Below are 18724 nucleotides of genomic sequence, written 5' to 3'. Positions count from 1 at the left end.
AAATAAGCGCTGTGAAGTAGTCATGGTGCCTTTACCGTTTTTCTCACCGTGTATGTTCGATAACTGACCAATGATTAGAGATATGGCGGTAAAATAAAATAAATTAAAAAAAACTGCTTGTTGCCACAATTGAATACATTGGAAGTTGTTTTTATCTCCAGTAGTTGTTATAATTTTTAGCATCTTTTATTTGTAAGACTTCACACAGTTTCCGCAGTGCAGTATAAGTAGCTGTGGGACTACAAGTCCCAGCACATTTTGCCAGATAATCCAGTAGGACAATCTGGGATTTATACAGTTCCACAATATCTCAGGTTGTCTAAGCCTGATATTAGTCAGTGTCCATCTGCACTTTTACAACAACTGCTGTCTGTACATTCCCAGGTCTATCCTCCAGTCCTTTCCTCCCTGATACAGCTCATGTAGTCATTCTCCCTACATCGCTGGAGCTGCAGATCCTTTGTACCGAATGCGGGAGAGCATATCACCAACAGTGCAGACAATTCCACCACCTCCACTCACTGATGGCATTGCATATAGTAGTATAATACACAGAATATTGGTCCCTGTTATTTTCCCCCAGCAAAGCAACAACGCTTGCAAAGGCAGCCAATCACAGAGATCCTCTCATGCACTGCAGCCCTGGATGTCGCTCAGACCAGAGCAGAGATTGGCTGAGTCCTCTTGCTGTGTGGCCGGGTGAGGTGCTTCAGACAGGACTGGATCTCCGGTGCACCGATCTGTGGCCGTGGAATAGACACAGGCTGACACAGGCTGGAGGAGAGGTAAGTGACCAGGCTGGGCTCATTATAGAGGGGAGGGGGTCAGACAGAGCAGCACATGCAATACCTGTCCTAGGTCACAGCTTAGATATATGAATTATGTTGCATTACTGAGAGTTCCCAGTGTATGTGTCTGTGCAATGTATGTATCCAAATGTATCCGGTGCATCACTCCTCCATGCAGCTGGCACAGGGAGAATGAGGCTGATGACAGAAGGTTTGGACTGAGAAATGCAGACAGGATAATGGGGATTAGCTGCTATTACAGACAGATAATGGGTAATGATCATTGGCCATGTACAGCTTGCCTTTTAGGTTTATCTCTTGTTACCCCTGCATATTTCTGCCTTGTGGGGCATTTGCTCAATTTCCGACACCACTTCAAGCCAAGCATCTATAACAGTGGTCAGGGAACAGGGGTAAATTACCCCACATGGGGTAAAAATGAAATTCCTGGGGGTAATGGACGGACAGCCGGGCATGCATATGAATCATTCTAGAATGATTTGTGCATACCCGGCTGTGCCGCAGTGAGGTTCTAAGCCGGACGCCCGCTGAGATGTTATTACCAGTGGGCGCCCGGCTCCTTCCCTGCAGCGCCGCGTTAGCCGGAGGCTGGAGTTCTCTTCTGAACTCCAGCTTCCGCCTCTCTCCATGCGCACTATGGGAGAGATGTCGTGACGTTTCTCCCATAGTTCCGAGGAGCAGCCGGGTGGACAGGACTGCGGTGGATGCAGGAGCGGGGATTAAGGTAAGTGGGGTTTTTTTTAATTGTACAAGCGGCACTACAGGGGCATTATATGGGGACACTACTACAGGGGCATTATATGGAGGCACTACTACAGGGGCATTATATGGGGGCTCTACTATATGATTTCCTTCCTTTCAAATCAAGGGGGTAACATCAGTGTATCTAAATATATTTTGGGGTAAAAGGTAAAAAAGTTCTCTGATCTATGAGAATTTTCCAAAATTCTTACACTATAAATCCTATCTATATCTCCTATAATTAGAATAATGCATTCATATTGATGGCATTAGTCAGTACCATGAAATGATGTAGGGTTGTTGGCACCATAATACAGTTTGCTAACTGGTTAAAATAGTAAACACAGGGAAACACATTGCGGCTCAGCCAGGGCACGTTACTCATGATGCGCTCTCCTTTTAACCTTTGTGAACTACCGTCCCCATCATGTACTGGCTACTGAATCTGGTTATAATCCATGTTTTCAATCTTAAGCACTCTTTTTCCAAAAATGTTAACCAGTAAGGCCCAGCGAGCAGAGACAGATGGTAGAAATGGAATATGACATGCAGAAATAGAGACATTTTATTGTGCGAATGGTAATACTGAAAAAAAAAATATGGACATTTCCAGATATGATCATTTCCAGGGTCACATCATTACAGACTGGCACTGTTGCTGGAAAATAAGGGGCACTTGACAACTATGGAATGACTGCACTACAAGTCAATGATTTCTGGTTTATTAGTGAAACCTTACGTATCATAGCATCCATTTGTTTAATATCTATGTAACTCTGGGAAGAAATAACCCGGTTTTCTGCAGTAGATGGTGCGCAGTTCTCAACAAGTGCTCATTGGACCTGATGGCCCTTGTGATTGAAGAAGTTGGGGGTGAACTTCAAAAAGTTAAGATTGAGATTGAACAATTGAATATAACGGCATTGCCTACCCTTAGAGAGGACAAAGGGACTAACTGGCTGGAGAGATTACAAAATCAAGTAGAATCTTACAAAAGGGATCTCACTTCCTTTAAAAGAAAAAAAACTGGCCACAGTTACAGCCGACTACAAAACCATACTGTATATTGGTAGCTACTTGGGGACAATTCCCAGTCAAGAAATCGGCCACAGACCAGACCATATAGACGCAGACGGATTACTCCTTTTCCTATAGAATCTGGGTCCTCGCGTTCCACGTCAGACATGGATTTAAATGAGGGTTCTCAACCCCCTAATAGGAATTTTTTAGAGCAAGGAACGGATGAGGACTCGATACCACCAGATCTAAGCGACGTAAGACTCAGAGACCGCACCCGCGGCGGAGCGGACACAAAAAGGCGAAACAGAAGGAGGCAGATATAGATGAGGTCTTCAATCTCTCTAAAGTACACCTAGAGGACTCTGAATTATGTGTCTTAGCTAAAGGCTTGACGTTTGTCCCCACATATAGACACAATGACTTTAAACACTCTATAGATATCAAAAGAATAATCGGAGCGCTACACCCTATACGGTCAGTGTGTAATTGACACGGAGCAGTGCTCTAATAGGTTAAATACAAATGTATATACCAAATGATGTAACAGTACTACAGAGTAATGTCATAAAGTATCTCAATGTTTACTGCGTCAAAATATTATAATACAGCATTCGTGTCATAGATAAAAACAAACAACCTAGCTGATGAGATGATGGCTGTGGATGAGTGATGCTAAAAACAAATATAAATCACAGATAATAAATAAATGACAACTGACCACGTCGCCGGTCAAATACTAGTGATACTGATCCAATGTATAGAAAGTGACCTCGGCGGGTCGCTCAGTGTTAAGGGAATCTGAATAATAGCGAACTGAGAACAATGGCACTACCAGTTTGATGTAACTAACAGAGTCTCAAATCGTTGCAGCGGCGTCCCACTGGTTGATGAGTTTTGGGTAGGTGCCCCGGGGGTGTCTTCCCGAGGAGGGAGTACGGCTACACACACCAGACATCAAAGCATTTAAAAGGCCATCCAATTTTGATCCTCCGTCCAATAATGCATATCTTAGGTTAGTAAATAACGCCGTGTACTCTGGCACAGCGCCCAAAGTATATAACAATCTATCACCGGATGAGAAAAGAGCTCTCCATTCACTTAGAGACAATTTGGACATAGTAATACGCCCTGCGGACAAAGGTGGAGTCATAGTCATTCAAGATTGGTGTGACTATAATGCTGAAATTCTTAGACAATTGGCTGATGCCAGTGTGTATACACAACTGGCCTCGCAACCTGTGGCTGAAATTAAGACTAAAGTAGATACTGTCTTAAGAAATGCCTGTATGCACAGATGGATTGATGAAAATGAGTTGAAATTCCTCACTGTGGACAAACTAAAATGTCCAATCATTTATACTCTACCTAAGGTCCATAAATCACTGATAAAACCACCGGGTAGACCTATAATTTCAGCCCAGGGTTTGGTTTTACAACCATTGTCTATATTTTTGGACTGTAAGCTACAACCGTTTGTATGCAGAGGTGACACCTATCTTCGTGACACTGGACATTTCGTAGAGTTGATTAGGAACATAGAAACATTAGGTACGGATGACATTCTGGTCACAATGGACATCAGTTCGCTCAGTTATTCCCCACGATGAAGGCATCAGTACCCTGAGGGAGGTCCTGATGACACCACCTTCAGACTACACCGATGGAATTCCTCCTAGAGCTGGCAACTCTGGTCTTATATAACAGCCACTTTCAGTATAAGGATATGTACTTTCTACAAAAGTCTGGAACAGCTATGGGTTCAAATGTAGCCCCTTCTTATGCCAACCTGTACATGGCCAAATATGAGGATGAACACATTCTGTCTAAATTTGGGGATAAGATCAAGTTTTATCGTCACTATATAGACAAAAATTTTTTGATATGGCAAGATTCGTCGGATTCAGGTGTACAGATGCTAATGACTCTGAATAGTCTTGATAGGTCAATCAGATTTACGTACCAGATGGATTGTAATTCCATCAATTTCTTAGAAGTAACTGTAAGTATTCTGGATGGAAAAGTTTCTACAACTATGTTTAGGAAACCTACTGATAGGAATATGGCACTTTTACCCACCAGCCACCACCCAACAGCTTTGAAAGAGAATCTTCCGTTGTCCCAATATCTACGTGTCATGCGGATCAATTCAGAACCTACTAATAGAAAAACACAACTAAATGAGATGACCATTAGGTTTCAAGACCGAGGTTATCGAACCGCTACGCTCTCCAGGTGTCTCAATAAAGCAAAATAGATCTTTTCAAGCGAAACCCAAGCCTCTGGACAAAATTCAGAGGAATAAATCTAGGCTTTTGTACACTACTACCTTTGACAGTAAGGCTAATACTATACAGAAAGCCCTGAGAAGACATTGGCCAATAGTGACCACAGATCGGCTATTACCGTTTCGTGATTTGGCACCTCCTATGATGGCATACCGAAGGGGCCTGAATCTGAAACAGCTCCTCATGAGGCCTGCGCTATACCCAGGGGCTAAGATTAGTCGCTCTGAATTAATGACCAAAAGACCAGGTAGCTACTCATGCGGCAGCTGTATTACCTGTACATCAATGATTGTTGGACCTACATTTTCACATCCGCATTCTGGACGAAAGATCTCTATTAAGTATAGATTGCACTATGGGCTGGATCATGTTGTATACATCTCAATATGTCCATGTGGACTCTACTATGTAGGCCTAACGTCAATAATATTTCGAGATCGGATGGCCAACCATAGGGCCTCCATTCGTGCAGCCCTACAGTCTGGCTCTAGTGATAAACCAGTGGGCAGGCATTTTCTGGAGAAAGCGCATCAGGTAGCTGGACTCAGGTGCAAACTGATAGATTGGATTCCACCACTTGGACAAGGTGGAGACAGACTTCTGTCCCTGAAGAAGAGGGAGAGTTTTTGGATTTTCAAGTTGGATACAGTAGCCCCTAGGCAGGGCCGGCTCCAGGGGTCGGAGCACCCTGTGCCAGCCCCCTCCAGAGTTCACTATCTTCATGCGCGGCCGAAAATGGGGGTGTGGCCTAATTACAGTAGGCCACACCCCCTACCTGACATTATTAGGAGGCGTGACCGCCTCCAAATAACGTCAAGCAGGGGGGAGCCTCACTAGCTGGGCTTCCCCTGCGCGCGACCGAAAATGGGGGCGTGGCCTAATTACCATAGACCACACCACCTATGTGACGTTATTAGGAGGCGTGACTGCCTCCAAATAATGTCAGGCTGGGGGGAGCCTCACTAGTTGGGCTTCCCCCAGCCCTCCCCCGTCACTGAATGGATGCATCCATTAAGAGTCTCCTGGGTCCGGCACCACCGCACAGCTGTGGCGGTGGGGGTCCCCAACCTCCCGATTTAACCACCCACGGGCCACTTTGGCCCACGGGTGGAACAGCTGGACAGTAATGTCCCGCTGAGATCGGAATGTTGGGGAGGGGTGCGCCCTCTATGGGTGGCGCCCCTGTGCGACTCCTCAGGTCGAACACCCCTAGAGCCGGCCCTACCCCTAGGGACCTGAACGAGCATAATCCACTCAACATTTTTCATTAACCCTTAGTGTTTGTCACATCTCCCTACTTTGCTTTTTCCTTTTTTTCCACACTGGTGTCCACATTATATGATGATTTGGGTTTTCATATTTCTGTAATTTTTTACATCCCAGTTATTTTACTATTGTTTATTTTATCATTATTTTCTTCTAAATTCTGTTTATATACTCCTGCCTCAGCGATAGTATATTCCTGATTTTTGTGTTTTGTCCATGTTTTGTATTCTTTATCTTATTTTATTTTATTTAAAATTTTTCTTCTTTAGCTATTATGTTTTCTGATTAATGTGTATTGTCATTAACTTCAAATCTCGCTAGGAATTGATGTATACCTTTTGGTATCTTTGAATGACTCTCCTTGTCTTCTTTGATTTTTATTCCGATTATTTTTATTGTACCAGTTATGATAAGTGCCACTTATTGTTTAGATTGTGTTATGTCTGTCACTTTCAGGCCCCAATATGACTTCTTTGTTTGACCCTAGGGGTTGTGTCTTTTTCCACACACATTCAATATGCCTTTAATCACTTCCGCTATTAGCAGCCAGCATGCGGAACGCGGAAGAGAACTAGAGGAAGCGGCACATACAGGATTACCCTGATAATGATTCATAATTTTGGATCTGACGGCTTATTAAGGCGCCAGCGTCACATTGGTTTGTTGGTCACTCGTGCCTTGGTGTTCTGCTGCTGTCTTGGATGGAGCTGGAGCTTCGTTATTTTGGAGCTGATACTCCGTTACTGCAGGTATGAATATTGCTTTTGTTTCCGTTGATAGCTCTGGACATACCAATTGTTTATGGATTATATCCTAAAGTGTTGAATTTTACTCTAATCTATATCATTGCCATCATCCCTTGAATTGGGTGTGATATGTATTACCGGCGGGTGCATGGCCGGCGGTTCAATTCCCGACAGCGGCTACCCGACAGCGCTGGAAATCCTGATCGTCCTAAAGGTAAGTATCAACTAACCTAACCCCCCTAACCCTAATTCTCCTTAGGGGTGCCTAACCATAACCTCCCCCCCTGTGCCTAACCCTAACCCCCGCTCTAAGTGCCTAACCCTAATCCCACCCCTTCCCCGCTGCCTAACCCTAACCTCCCGGAGGTGCCTAACCCTCCCTCCCCCTAGCCTAACCCTAAGTCACCCCCGGGACGCCTGTCATTTGTCCCTAGTCGGGATAAAGCAGTCTGGAAGCCGGCAGTCGGCATTTAGACCGCCGGGTTCCAGACTGCATCCCCTTGAATTTAGTCTCTGTGACCATACTTTCAGGTATCCCTATTCTGATTATTACACACCTGATTGCTTTATTGGCTAGCTGTCTCAACCTAATTGTGTGTTGGTTGTAAAACTTCCACATATTGCTGGCTATATGTTGACCTTAATTTTAGCAGTATGTTTCCTTATACCTTATACATTGTGTCATGTTTTGGGATACTATTTGCGGTATGACCCAGCGGTGTTTATAGCGGTATGTTTCTTTATATCGTACACATTGTGTCATTTTTGGGATACCAATTGTTAATGATGCTGTGTTTATATGATATGTTTCAGTGGTCATGTTATGGAGCCTGATAGACTTTGCTTTATGTTTCCTTTCATTTACAGATTATGTGATTTTCATTTTAGTTGATTTATGTAAGCCAGTAACTTGGGTCTTGATAAAGGTTCAAATCTGAACCAAAATGTTGACCAGACCTGTGGCTTTGTTGATACATATGTCAAAATACAAGCATGAATTAAAGACATTTAACTTTTGGATTGGCGAGTGCTTCCCTTCCTTGAAGACGATCCTATGTTTGTGGGACCCTGTTGGTCCTTGGCTAGCACTATTAGATGTGAGTGCAGGACTCTTCTGAATAAATATATATATATATATATATATATATATAATATATTGCATCTGTACGTGTGTACAAAAAATATGTCCGTGAACAACATTGTTTACAGACATACCGCATCGGCCTTGCAGGATCGATGCATCTAGCTGTGTGTACAGAGGACCAGCTGACCATTATGGATGGCCATCGTCCATCGATGATTCATAATCATCGATAGTTTATGGCCGATGTTGAATGATTTTACCATCGATTGGGGGAGAACCAAATGGTTTCTTTCCATCCATAGTAAAGCATAACTAACTGTTTTTGTTTGTTTTTTTATTTCAAGGTGCTATAATACTGAGCATAGCTCCGCCCCCGACATCCATGAAGCCCCACCCCCATTTTCTTATTGGTGCATGGGCCAGTCAGTCGAAGAACAGGGGTGACCTTCGGTTCATTAAACCATCGATGGTCATGCATTGCATAGCTGGTTACCATTGATGGCCACATGCTAAATGGTAACAATACCGATGGCCATCCCTACCACCCATACACTTGCTGCTGGGACCTCTGACATTGACAGCTCAACTGCCCGCCCAATATTGATGTTACGCCAGACATATCGAGGTTCATATAGATAAGTGTGTATTGGCTTACCATTCAGTCGCTCGGTTGGCGGATCTATTGGTTGGCGGACAAGTCGGCAAGGTGTGTACCCAGCATAAGTCAGCAGCATCTTTACAAAACAGAGACAAGTGATATAGATCCCACTTTCCATTTCATTTGTTTGGGGTTTTCTTGCATGTGGGGTAAATATTGGCTGCTTTTGCATGTAGCCCAAAAATGCTGGACAGCTTTTTTTGTACACTGCAATTTAGATTTGAGGGCCTGATTCTGCACGCTAATGCGATCACGACAGCAAGTGCGTACGCAGTTCTGCTGCGAGATTATGCTAATGACTTTGATCGCAATGCCGCAGCAGCACGCTTCCCTTTACTCATATCCGTAATACCTTGCAAGTCTGCGTAAACATCAGTACCAATAGGAGCCTCACGCACAATTTAGGCAGGTCAGACCTTAGTCGCAAACTGCTAAACTTCCTGTCGTTATCTAGAGCTCAGGCTGCGCATGCCGTCGCAGGTGCTTAATTATGCACGCCCCCTGTAATGGCGTCGAAACGCACTGACATGCCTGCATTCGCTCAACCACCCCCCCCCAGTCACCACCCACAAACGGCACTTCCTGTCACTAGCATTGGCTAGTTCATGCACGCGCACTGCGGCTGCGTGCGTCTTGCCACTTGTACATCTCTCTGCACATTTTCCATCTGCCCCACCTGCACTGCAGTATGATTTTACCATGGTGCAAAGTTACTTCAGGAAACCTGACTTTTATTCCAGACAATTCAGATGGCCCTATAGGTTGTGTTCTGTGCACTCATTCAGACTTGGTTGTAAATGAAGTATTGCATTGATTAAATATACTGCAATTTACATGCAAATATTTCTCACACCCATTCCAGTCAGACTAGCTTAATGTATAAAAGCAACAAGTCCGCAAAATGGGGATAATTTACAGGTGCATGTGAGCAGTTACCAAAGGCAACCAGTGAGACATTGGAGCGGGACGGCAGCTCCCGGGTATGACGCCCTAGCTATTCAGTTATTTGACAATTTCCATGCACGGTAAACCTGTGGCCAACACACGTTAACTCATAGATTTAGTGTTAAATGCCCAGAGCTTTGGAATTACCCCCCCCCCAAGCAGTAAGCCCCAGAGGGTACATATAATGTGGATATTTCCTCACAGCTTCGAGGCTGCAAGAAAAGAATTTGTGTTAAGTCAACCCTAAAGGTGCATACACACGTAACGATTTTTTGAACGATTTAACTATAACGACGTTGTTATCGTTCAACCGTTGAAAAAAATCTTCCAGTTTCTGAGTCATAACGATGAAGCATTATCTTTCATGCGCGTTCCCGTTTGTAGTTTATCCTGACTGACCAACTGTGAACGATTTTCATTAAGGGAAGTTACAAAAATCGTTTGTAGTTCAAAAAATCATTCATTACACTTTAAAAAATCTGACAGATAATCTGACAGAAAATCGTTCATAAAATCGTTGGTAACAAAATCATTGTGTGTGTATGCAGCTTTAGGGTTTATACACAAAGAAGAAATACAGGTGCACAACTCCAAATTAACTAATTATAAATAAATAAATACATTTTGCAGTAAATACAATAGAGGTATTTGGCATAATCTTGGCCAAGCTTATGGGCCTGCCCACCATATCCGGGTAACCTCTTGTCGGGCAGGTCCCTAACATACTAAGGCTCAAATCCAGAGCGCAGAACACCCCCAAACTAGCCCAGCCAATCCACCCCAAAGCACCGCTCTAATAGGAAAAGTGAAGTGTTAAGAGCAGCCGCTGGCCGCATATAAAGTATAAAAATAAAAAAGTTAAATACATATATATAAAGGAAACAGACAGTGAAGTATTAAAATGTGTCAAAGGAAAATGTGTTATACTGCGGTGCCCTGAAGCAGATCAGCAAAGCAATCTAGGGGGACCCACACCCCAAAAATGAACCAAAGCTGCACTACACAGTCTAAATATTAGCAGGACTTACCTATTATTGTGCCTCTGACTGGTGTGCATATTACATTGCCAGACTCCATGCTGTAACCAATGTAGTAGAGGTGCTAGTCTGAGTGGGAAGTGGCTCAGGCTTCCCAGGTGTGCAAATCAATGCACTAATTAGTTTACAAAGAAAATAGGGTTTACCGCTCAGGGTAATAGACCGTAATCGAATAGCTGCAGGCAGATCTGCATGTATTGTTACATTTTCTATATAATGTGAATGGAGCATCAGGGTCCCTTGTCCATTATACTCTGATCAATGGGGATGTCTAAATATCAGGGAGACTCCGTGAAATAGTAGTCATTTCCCTGACTCCCTGAAGAGTCCAGCAATCTTCCTCAGACCAGGCTGGTGTGCGCAATACAGTGATCATGTAATAACTTTATGCCAGGAGTGCCACCACTGCTCTATGCCCTTCATGGCGGAAACACTAAGGAGAAGGGTCATGAGGTTTTATTAATATCATGCTTAGGATTATATTATATATATATAATATGTAGTTGGACCTAAGTCAATATGATGACACGCCTCTCAGACTGATCACTACACACCCAGTTCAGCATGGGTATTGCTTTCACAACCTTTCTGAAATGCTTTTTAAATTGTAGGCAAGTATGCCTCCCTCTAGAAGCACCAGACTCTCTATAGCAGAGGGACCCCACACTTATCTCGCAATTATTGTGGGAACTAGTCCTGACTGGCTGGCAGAGAAACTGACAATTAGCCGCTCTATGGGGCTGATTTAGCGTGCAATGCAGAACGCAGATACCTGATTATCGGGAATCTGTGCGCAGGACCCGTTCTGCGAATGTGCAGAATGGGTTCAGCGTGATCGCATGCAGCCCCTGCTATGCCTCTGCCTGATTGACAGGCAAAGGCATTTAAGGGGCGGTGCGGGGGCGAGGATGGCCAGCGTTTTTGGAAACGGGGGTGCGTGACGGCCCTGTTTTTTTGTGAGTGGCCAGGGGCTGCGTCCACGGAGGCAGTTTCCTGACCTCGCAAGCTGGCCAGCCTTGGAAGCAGTGCTGGAATCGCAAATGCAACAAGGGGTGTCGGACGCCTCCTGCTGCATTTACATTTTTGCAAGGACGGAATTGCAAAGCTGCTTGCGTGCAGCTTTGCAATTCTGTCCTCTGCTGAATTAGCCCCACTGTGCAATGTAATAAGTTTCACGCACAGAGGCCCTGATTCAGAGCCGGTCGCTCTGAATCAGGGCCGGTCTTTACTTTTTTTTTTTTAGAACGGCCTCCTGGCCGCTCGCATAGCTGTGGGTGACCACCCACAGCTATAGCGAACGGCCAGGAAGATGGTCGCGATGGTCAAGACCATCGCGACCGTCGGGCTTGCGACGAGACCCTTGTGGTATGGTCTCGTTGCCGCAAGCCCCAGAGAGATTTCGGCTCTTATAGAGCCGAAATCTCTCCCACTGATATCGCTCGTGATGTCAGTGGGGCCGGCCCCAAATGGAGGCGTTCACATGGGAACGCCTCCGTTTGGGCAGCCCCCGGCCCGCCCACCAAAGGGGGCGTGCTGTCACTCAACATCGACAGCACGCTCCCTTTGGTACGAGACCCGGAGCGACGGATTGCCCGTCGCTATCCGGGTCTCGCGCATGCGCACGATGGAGTCCACTCCGTCGTGCGCATGCGCTCTGAGCCACCATCGACCCAGTTGCGAGCGCTCAGCGCTTGCGACCAGGTCTGAATCAGGCCCAGAGATCCAAGTTCTGGTGTCTCTTCACTCTCATAGACATACGCATGGGGGGAGGGGTGTCCAGATCCTGCACAGGAGGGAGGTATTGCAGCATTATCTATGCATGCGAATAGGGGCAAGGTGTATTACAGTCTAATTGCAATATATTATACATCCTGCTTATAGTGAGATAAACTAGACCAGTGGCTCTCAACTCCAGTCCTCTAGTACCCCCAAGCTAATGCTCCCGGTGCAGGCTACGCCCCATCAACATGATGTCACGTGGAGGGGGCGTGGCCTGTGCCAGGTGCTGGTGCTTACAGCAATGCTTGGTTGCTCCAGGCGGCAGTGCTGCAGAGATTCTGAGTGCGGGGTGCTGTTAAAGGCATCCTGCTAGTCAGATGCAGGAGCTGTGGGTGAGTGGTGGTGCTGCCCACAGAGCGCTGCGCTCTGTTCGGCCGCACCGCTCGCTTAGCCCTAGTTACGGCCCTGCCCAACTGGTCATGTTTTCAGGCCTTCTCTCTTTGGAAACAGATGCAAAAATTACCGACCCAGCAAAATAGATGAACTAACCTGTGCATGATTGAAGAAATTCAGAAAACATGGCCTGAGTTGATAACCACTCAACTAGACTGACATGACCTGCAACGTAATCACTGTATTACTAATCTACAATTCATTCACAAGTACCTTTCCATTATTCTCATAATCTCTACTTCCTCACTTATCAGATGATTATCTTCTATGTAAATACTTATTTGTGTTGCAATCTCCAATTAATTCTTTTAAATCCCATATAATAACATGTTGCAATTCTAATATTATAATTATAGTAATGTTGTATAGTCATTCCACATTAGGTGTCTCTAATTATTCTGGCCCATACTTAAAATATTATAATTCAGTATAGCCTTTTACGTAAGTATTTCATGGCACGTTCTCAGTTTTCTTAAACCCAATTTTTATTACATGAAACACTTATTTTAGTGTTATTATAGGCGTGTGTTATGTGTAGCTTTACATTTTTAGGCACTGGTTTATCAGCAGCTATTGGATTAGTTTTCAGTCAGTGATGTCTGCATGTCGCCCACGTTTCTGCTTCACATGCATTTGGCATGACTTCAGTAACATGGATTAAATGGAATCAATTGCGTGACTCCACCTACTTTTATAACAAGAACGCACCATCATATGAAACCAAGTTCAGCCTAATGGAGACTGAAAACTGGAAACCTCTAGCTGTACAGAGCTTACACAGTGCAACACAGCAATGCTTCATTACTAGTGTAGATTAGGGGTGGCCATCAACCATCGATAGTTAGCAATGGTTTTGTAATCGATGGCAGTGAGCCAGTGGTTCTCCACCATCGATGGATGAGTGGGAGCCGATAGTTAATTGTTTTTTTTTTCTTGATGGGACAGAGCTTAGCATCCTGCTAAGCCCCGACCCTGTTTTTGATTGGCCTGCGGCCCACCATGCCCTCGGCAGCGGTGGTCATGGAGGGTTGCAAACCATCAATGGTTCACCATAGATGGATTTTGTGCCATCAATGCTAATCACCGCATCAATGGTAACCATCGATGGACACCCCACCGATGACCATCGCTAGTGTGGATTACAGCAAAACTTAAAAAAATTGGCCATATTTGTAATTTTATTACTTGTATTCTGTTCTTTTACGGGCTTCAGAGATATGAACTATATGGGAATAAAGGAATACTGAAGTTAGGATTAGCAGTAGTAAACAGTAGGAAGGTCTCGGTGTCTAGGACAAGGAGGAACATTGCGGCCTATAATGTGTCCATAACACTGATTGGTGAAGTTTCTTCGCATACAATAAGCGTGTCATGTGTCCAGAGCACTGATTGGTCGGTGTTCTGGAGACATCGCAAACCTGAATATAGAAAACCTTCAAAATTTTCCTGTCAAGAGGATTGTTGGTCAGAACAGTGTTTCTCAACCCCGATCCTCATGGCACGCTAACAGTCCAGATTTTGAGGATATCTCTGCTTGAGCACAGATGGTTAAATCAAAATAACGGAGGCACAGTGTTAGTTTAGTCACTTGTGCTGAAGTATAGCTATCTTTAAAACTAGGACCGTTAGTGTGCCTTGAGGACCGAGGTTGGGAAACTCTGGGTTAGTCAGATGCAAGATGGGTTGTGTATTTCACAAGCAGCAGAGGTTCCAGACACTGAGCCCTCTCATCCTGATGTCTAGGGGGGTACTGTAAATGGACAGCTCCTTTGTGCCATAAAACATTTGGGACTAATGAAGAAATCTATCTAAAACTTAAAAAGGCTATGTTAAGCTCAAATACTGTATTACCTGGGGACAGGGTACAGTATTCCCCCCAATCTATTTGGCTGTATGATCCAATGGTCCAGTAACGGGTACCAGTCTCTGTGCTGCTAATGGCTGGCCGTTTTCACAAAGGCGGTAGTGCTGTCAGTTCCCCTCACCTCTAAACTATGAACTTCCCATGCTTGACATATAGAGGAGACCAGCATTGGACTATTGAGGACATTTGGGGACCTGTCTTAGTGGTCTATTTACTAAGCTGTGTTGGGGGGTAAAGTGAACAGTGATAAGGTACCAGCCAATCAGCTCCTAACTGCCATGTCACAGGCTGTGTTTGAAAAATGGCAGTTAGGAGCTGATTGGCTGGTACCTTATCACCGTTCACTTTATCTCCTAACACAGCTTAGTAAATAGACCCCTTAAGCTAGCAAACCTCAGTATTTCGCAAACGCTACAAAAATTTAAAATTTTAGTCCTCAAGAAACGTTAGCGGTTATTCTGGATCTGTGCATGGAACAAATATGTGCTAGACATCAGTGAAGCAGAGAGCAGCTTTTTTTTTTTTACTGGATATTGCAATTGTGATGCTGGAGAGACCACTTTGCATCTTATCCTATGTACTGTTCCTAACAAAGCTTGTGTGAAATATGTACAGTATATCGCTATAATAAATGTTTTTACATATGCCGTTCTTTTCACCTCTCTTCTGTAGTGTCAGTTTAAAGCAGACCTGGCCAACCCGTGGCTCTCCAGCTGTTGAGAAACTACAAGTCCCAGCAAGCTTTACCAGCCACAGGTTGGCCAGGCCTGTTTTAAAGGCGATAGCTAAATGATTATAGTCACCGTCTGCATAACGGTGGGTTTTCGTTCTGATCGAAATGAATAGTACACACATGTGACCATTTGAGTGAGTACAAATGAACACACTTTATTTACAAGTAACAAACAAACAATTAACACACAAAGTATACAGTATACTCAACTTTTGCTATGTATTCAGATGACACCGGTAATTAATCATCTTCAACACAACATGTACTTCATCTTCATCTGGGGAGCCCTCGTTTCAATAACGCCCAGACAGTTCAATTTACATTGCAGGCACCATGTACTGCAGTCTCCGGTCCATGCACGATCCTAAGAGCCTTTGTCTAGGTCTTGATTTATATACTCTAGTATAGGGTGTTGGCGTTCCGGATATTAAGCCCATATTAGTTACATACTGGGTATCAAGCACTGGTTGGTAGAACATAGCATTGGCCAAACTTATCTTTTGCATGTGCTCTGTAAGCACTAAGATATACTCAGACAAAGAAATACAGTAATGACGTATCCTACTATGTCTGGAGATAAACTCTATTTCAAAGCTCCTTTGTGTAGAGTCTCAGATTACCCATAATGCTTAGCGTCTCTACACATCTTAGAATGGTCATTCTATTGGGATGTGGCTCACTGTCTATTGATAACACCATATAAGCTATGAATGGCTCATTATACATCTCTGATAGTGACAGGTACAAGCTAGGCCTCAATATTTATGTCTTGTTTGACCTCAAGGTGAATCTGACCATTCTATGCTTAGACTGCAACTGTATGAATACAATCTCTTTTCAAACCTCAATGGGGCCTAGCAAGGGTATAGGTGTTACAACTTATATGCCTATGTAGAAATTAATTATTTTTTACCCACTGGTTACACCGTCAGAAACAAAACCGAAAATGGATTTAATTCTAGCATACTGTATATTAAAACATGTGTATAGAGATCCCTTCCCACTTATTTTGCATTTTAAAAGGGACCGTACATGCCGCAAATCTCTCAGCTAATGAAGTTGTTTTAAATTAGCTCACCGCATATAGGGGCCCATAATGGCTTCCAATTCTTTTATACTGGATCTTTGAGATGTCGAAAAGCACTGGTGGAAAATAGAGCCAGACTATAACCGCAATATGACCGCGGTCATTGTCACATGTCTGGCCAAACTGGATTTCGACTTAGAGGACAGAAAAGCCCCATTTTAGTGTTATTTAATTTACTGATCCACCTACAGTACAGTTAAAGTTTGGTTATTAGTGTAATAAAAATTGTGACATTTTTTGGCCTTTTCCAGATCAAAGGAAAAAGTGGAGACTTCTGAGCAATGGAATCCATCACTATGATGGGAAGTCCAAAGAACAGGAACGAAACCTTCTTACCAAATGGAGCCAACGGTGTAAAAGAAGAGAGAACTACCGTAGGGATACTCGGAAGCGGAGACTTTGCCAAATCCTTGACCATTCGGCTCATAAGATGCGGTTACCATGTGGTGATAGGAAGCCGGGAACCGAAATGCGTTGCTGACTTTTTCCCCCATGTGGTGGATGTCACTCACCACGAGGATGCCATCATAAAGTCAAACATCATATTCGTGGCAATACACAGAGAACATTATTCTTCCTTGTGGGACGTGAAACATTTGCTCAGTGGCAAAATACTGGTGGACGTCAGTAATAACATGAGAGTAGATCAGTACCCGGAATCCAACGCAGAGTATTTGTCTTCACTCTTCCCAGACTGTTATGTGGTGAAGGGCTTTAATGTGGTCTCTGCATGGGCACTGCAGTTGGGTCCAAAAGATGCCAGCAGCCAAGTAAGTGCTAAGCCACCTCCTTTCTATCCATGGTCATGTTTATATTATACATTATTACATTCATGGTTGTATTTACTATAGAGGTGAGCGGTTCGGTTCTACTCACTTACGTTCGGATCTGCAAAACAGCATCTTATTGGCTATCCCGCTCTCACGTTTTAGGATAGCCAGTAAGATAAATCCGAACTTGCGCTAATTTGTCGAAAAGAACCGAATAAAAACAAACAGCTCATCTCTAAATTTACTACGTGGCCACCAGTACAGATGTGTCCTTACACATCTTTGCTGCAGACACGCTAAAAGCCCCTCTCAATGTGCCAGGTGCCCTGAGACTCAGCTAGCGCCTGGCGTCTTTTTTTTTTTTTGCCGAAAATGCGTCTCAGTCACAATGTGATTCGCATAGTACGCGCCAGCAGACTGTGCTGATTAATTTGGCAGCACTTGTTTATCTGTGTGCGACTGAGTCTTTGAATCTGTATACATAGTGCTACAATGTAGCTTTTTGTCATTCCTAGTTCCATTGTGCTTCATATACAGACTCAGGTGCACACCGATATACAAGTGTCACATATCACATTAATCAGTACAGTCTGCCAGTGCGTCATAGTAGCAACGCATTTTCGGCAAAAAAAAAAGACACCCGACGCTAGAGGAGTAGCACCTGGCAGGTCACTCACGCCAGAAATGTCTCACTGCGCGACTTCTTCAGACTAGATGTATGAGGACACATTTGCACTTGCTGATTATATATAATTGTGGGGACATTAAACACTTTTCACTGACACATCACTTTGTAATAAAAGAGTTATTACACCCAGAGGGCAAGAAAGTTCAGAAGCTCCAAATCAGTGGGTCACAAACTTATTTCATGGTGTCAGGAGGATGTTGAAATTTTGCTGACCTCTAATATTATTTCTTATTGACTATTAAACAGTCTCTATGATAATTAAATATATGAACCTTAATTTGCAGTTCACTGCCATAAACCAATCTGAACGTATCTTATAAATTGGTATCCAAGAGAAGGGATTAGCCACCCAAACGTCCCAAGTCTGGCTTCTCAGTTGTTCTGTTCAGTGCACATATTTTGTCACCTGATGTCAGATATTTAGGCAATGCCACACAAGCTTTTTACAGTGTAGTTCTCTTTCAGACATAAAAATGCAGCTTTCTTAAGGTCCCTTAGAGAGGGATGTAGTCTGGAACCCGACGGTCTAAGTGCCGACCGCCGACTTCCAGACTGCTTTATCCCAACTAGGGACGAATGACAGGCGTCTAAATCTAGACACCTGTCATTTCCCCAACGGCTGGAGACCGGCGCCCGGCATCCGGATCGAGCGGATGCCGGGCGCCGCAGCGGACAGCCGCAGGGGGGGGGAAGGTTAGGTTTAGGGCTCCCGGGGGGGACTTAGGGTTAGGCACTCGCCCCCGGAGGTTAGGGTTAGGCTAAGGGGAGGGAGGGCTAGGGTTAGGCTAGGGGGAGGGAGGGTTAGGGTTAGGCACCCCC

At 44.2% G+C, this 18724-nt stretch overlaps 1 protein-coding gene across 2 annotated transcripts in view; it reads left to right on the top strand.

Annotated features, from left to right (window-relative positions):
- Positions 1-636: 636 nt before the first annotated feature.
- The window catches only part of STEAP2 (STEAP2 metalloreductase), a 35751-nt gene continuing 17663 nt past the window's right edge, over positions 637-18724 (top strand). The window contains exons 1-2 of one of the 2 annotated variants that reach the window (XM_088478623.1): positions 637-785; positions 16699-17217. In XM_088478623.1, the coding sequence (XP_088334749.1) occupies positions 16729-17217 (489 nt within the window). In that variant the 5' untranslated portion in view covers positions 637-785; positions 16699-16728. Of the gene's footprint in view, positions 786-6701; positions 6871-16698; positions 17218-18724 lie in introns of those variants that run through there. The other variant, XM_088478624.1, reaches the window with a different exon arrangement.

Source organism: Taudactylus pleione, unplaced genomic scaffold (assembly GCF_031769625.1).
Source record: "Taudactylus pleione unplaced genomic scaffold, aTauple2 ptg000216l, whole genome shotgun sequence".
In the NCBI taxonomy this organism is placed as follows: Eukaryota; Metazoa; Chordata; class Amphibia; order Anura; family Myobatrachidae; genus Taudactylus; species Taudactylus pleione.
The sequence above is the reverse complement of the archived record's forward strand: the minus strand, read 5'-3'. Positions and strand labels throughout refer to the sequence as shown.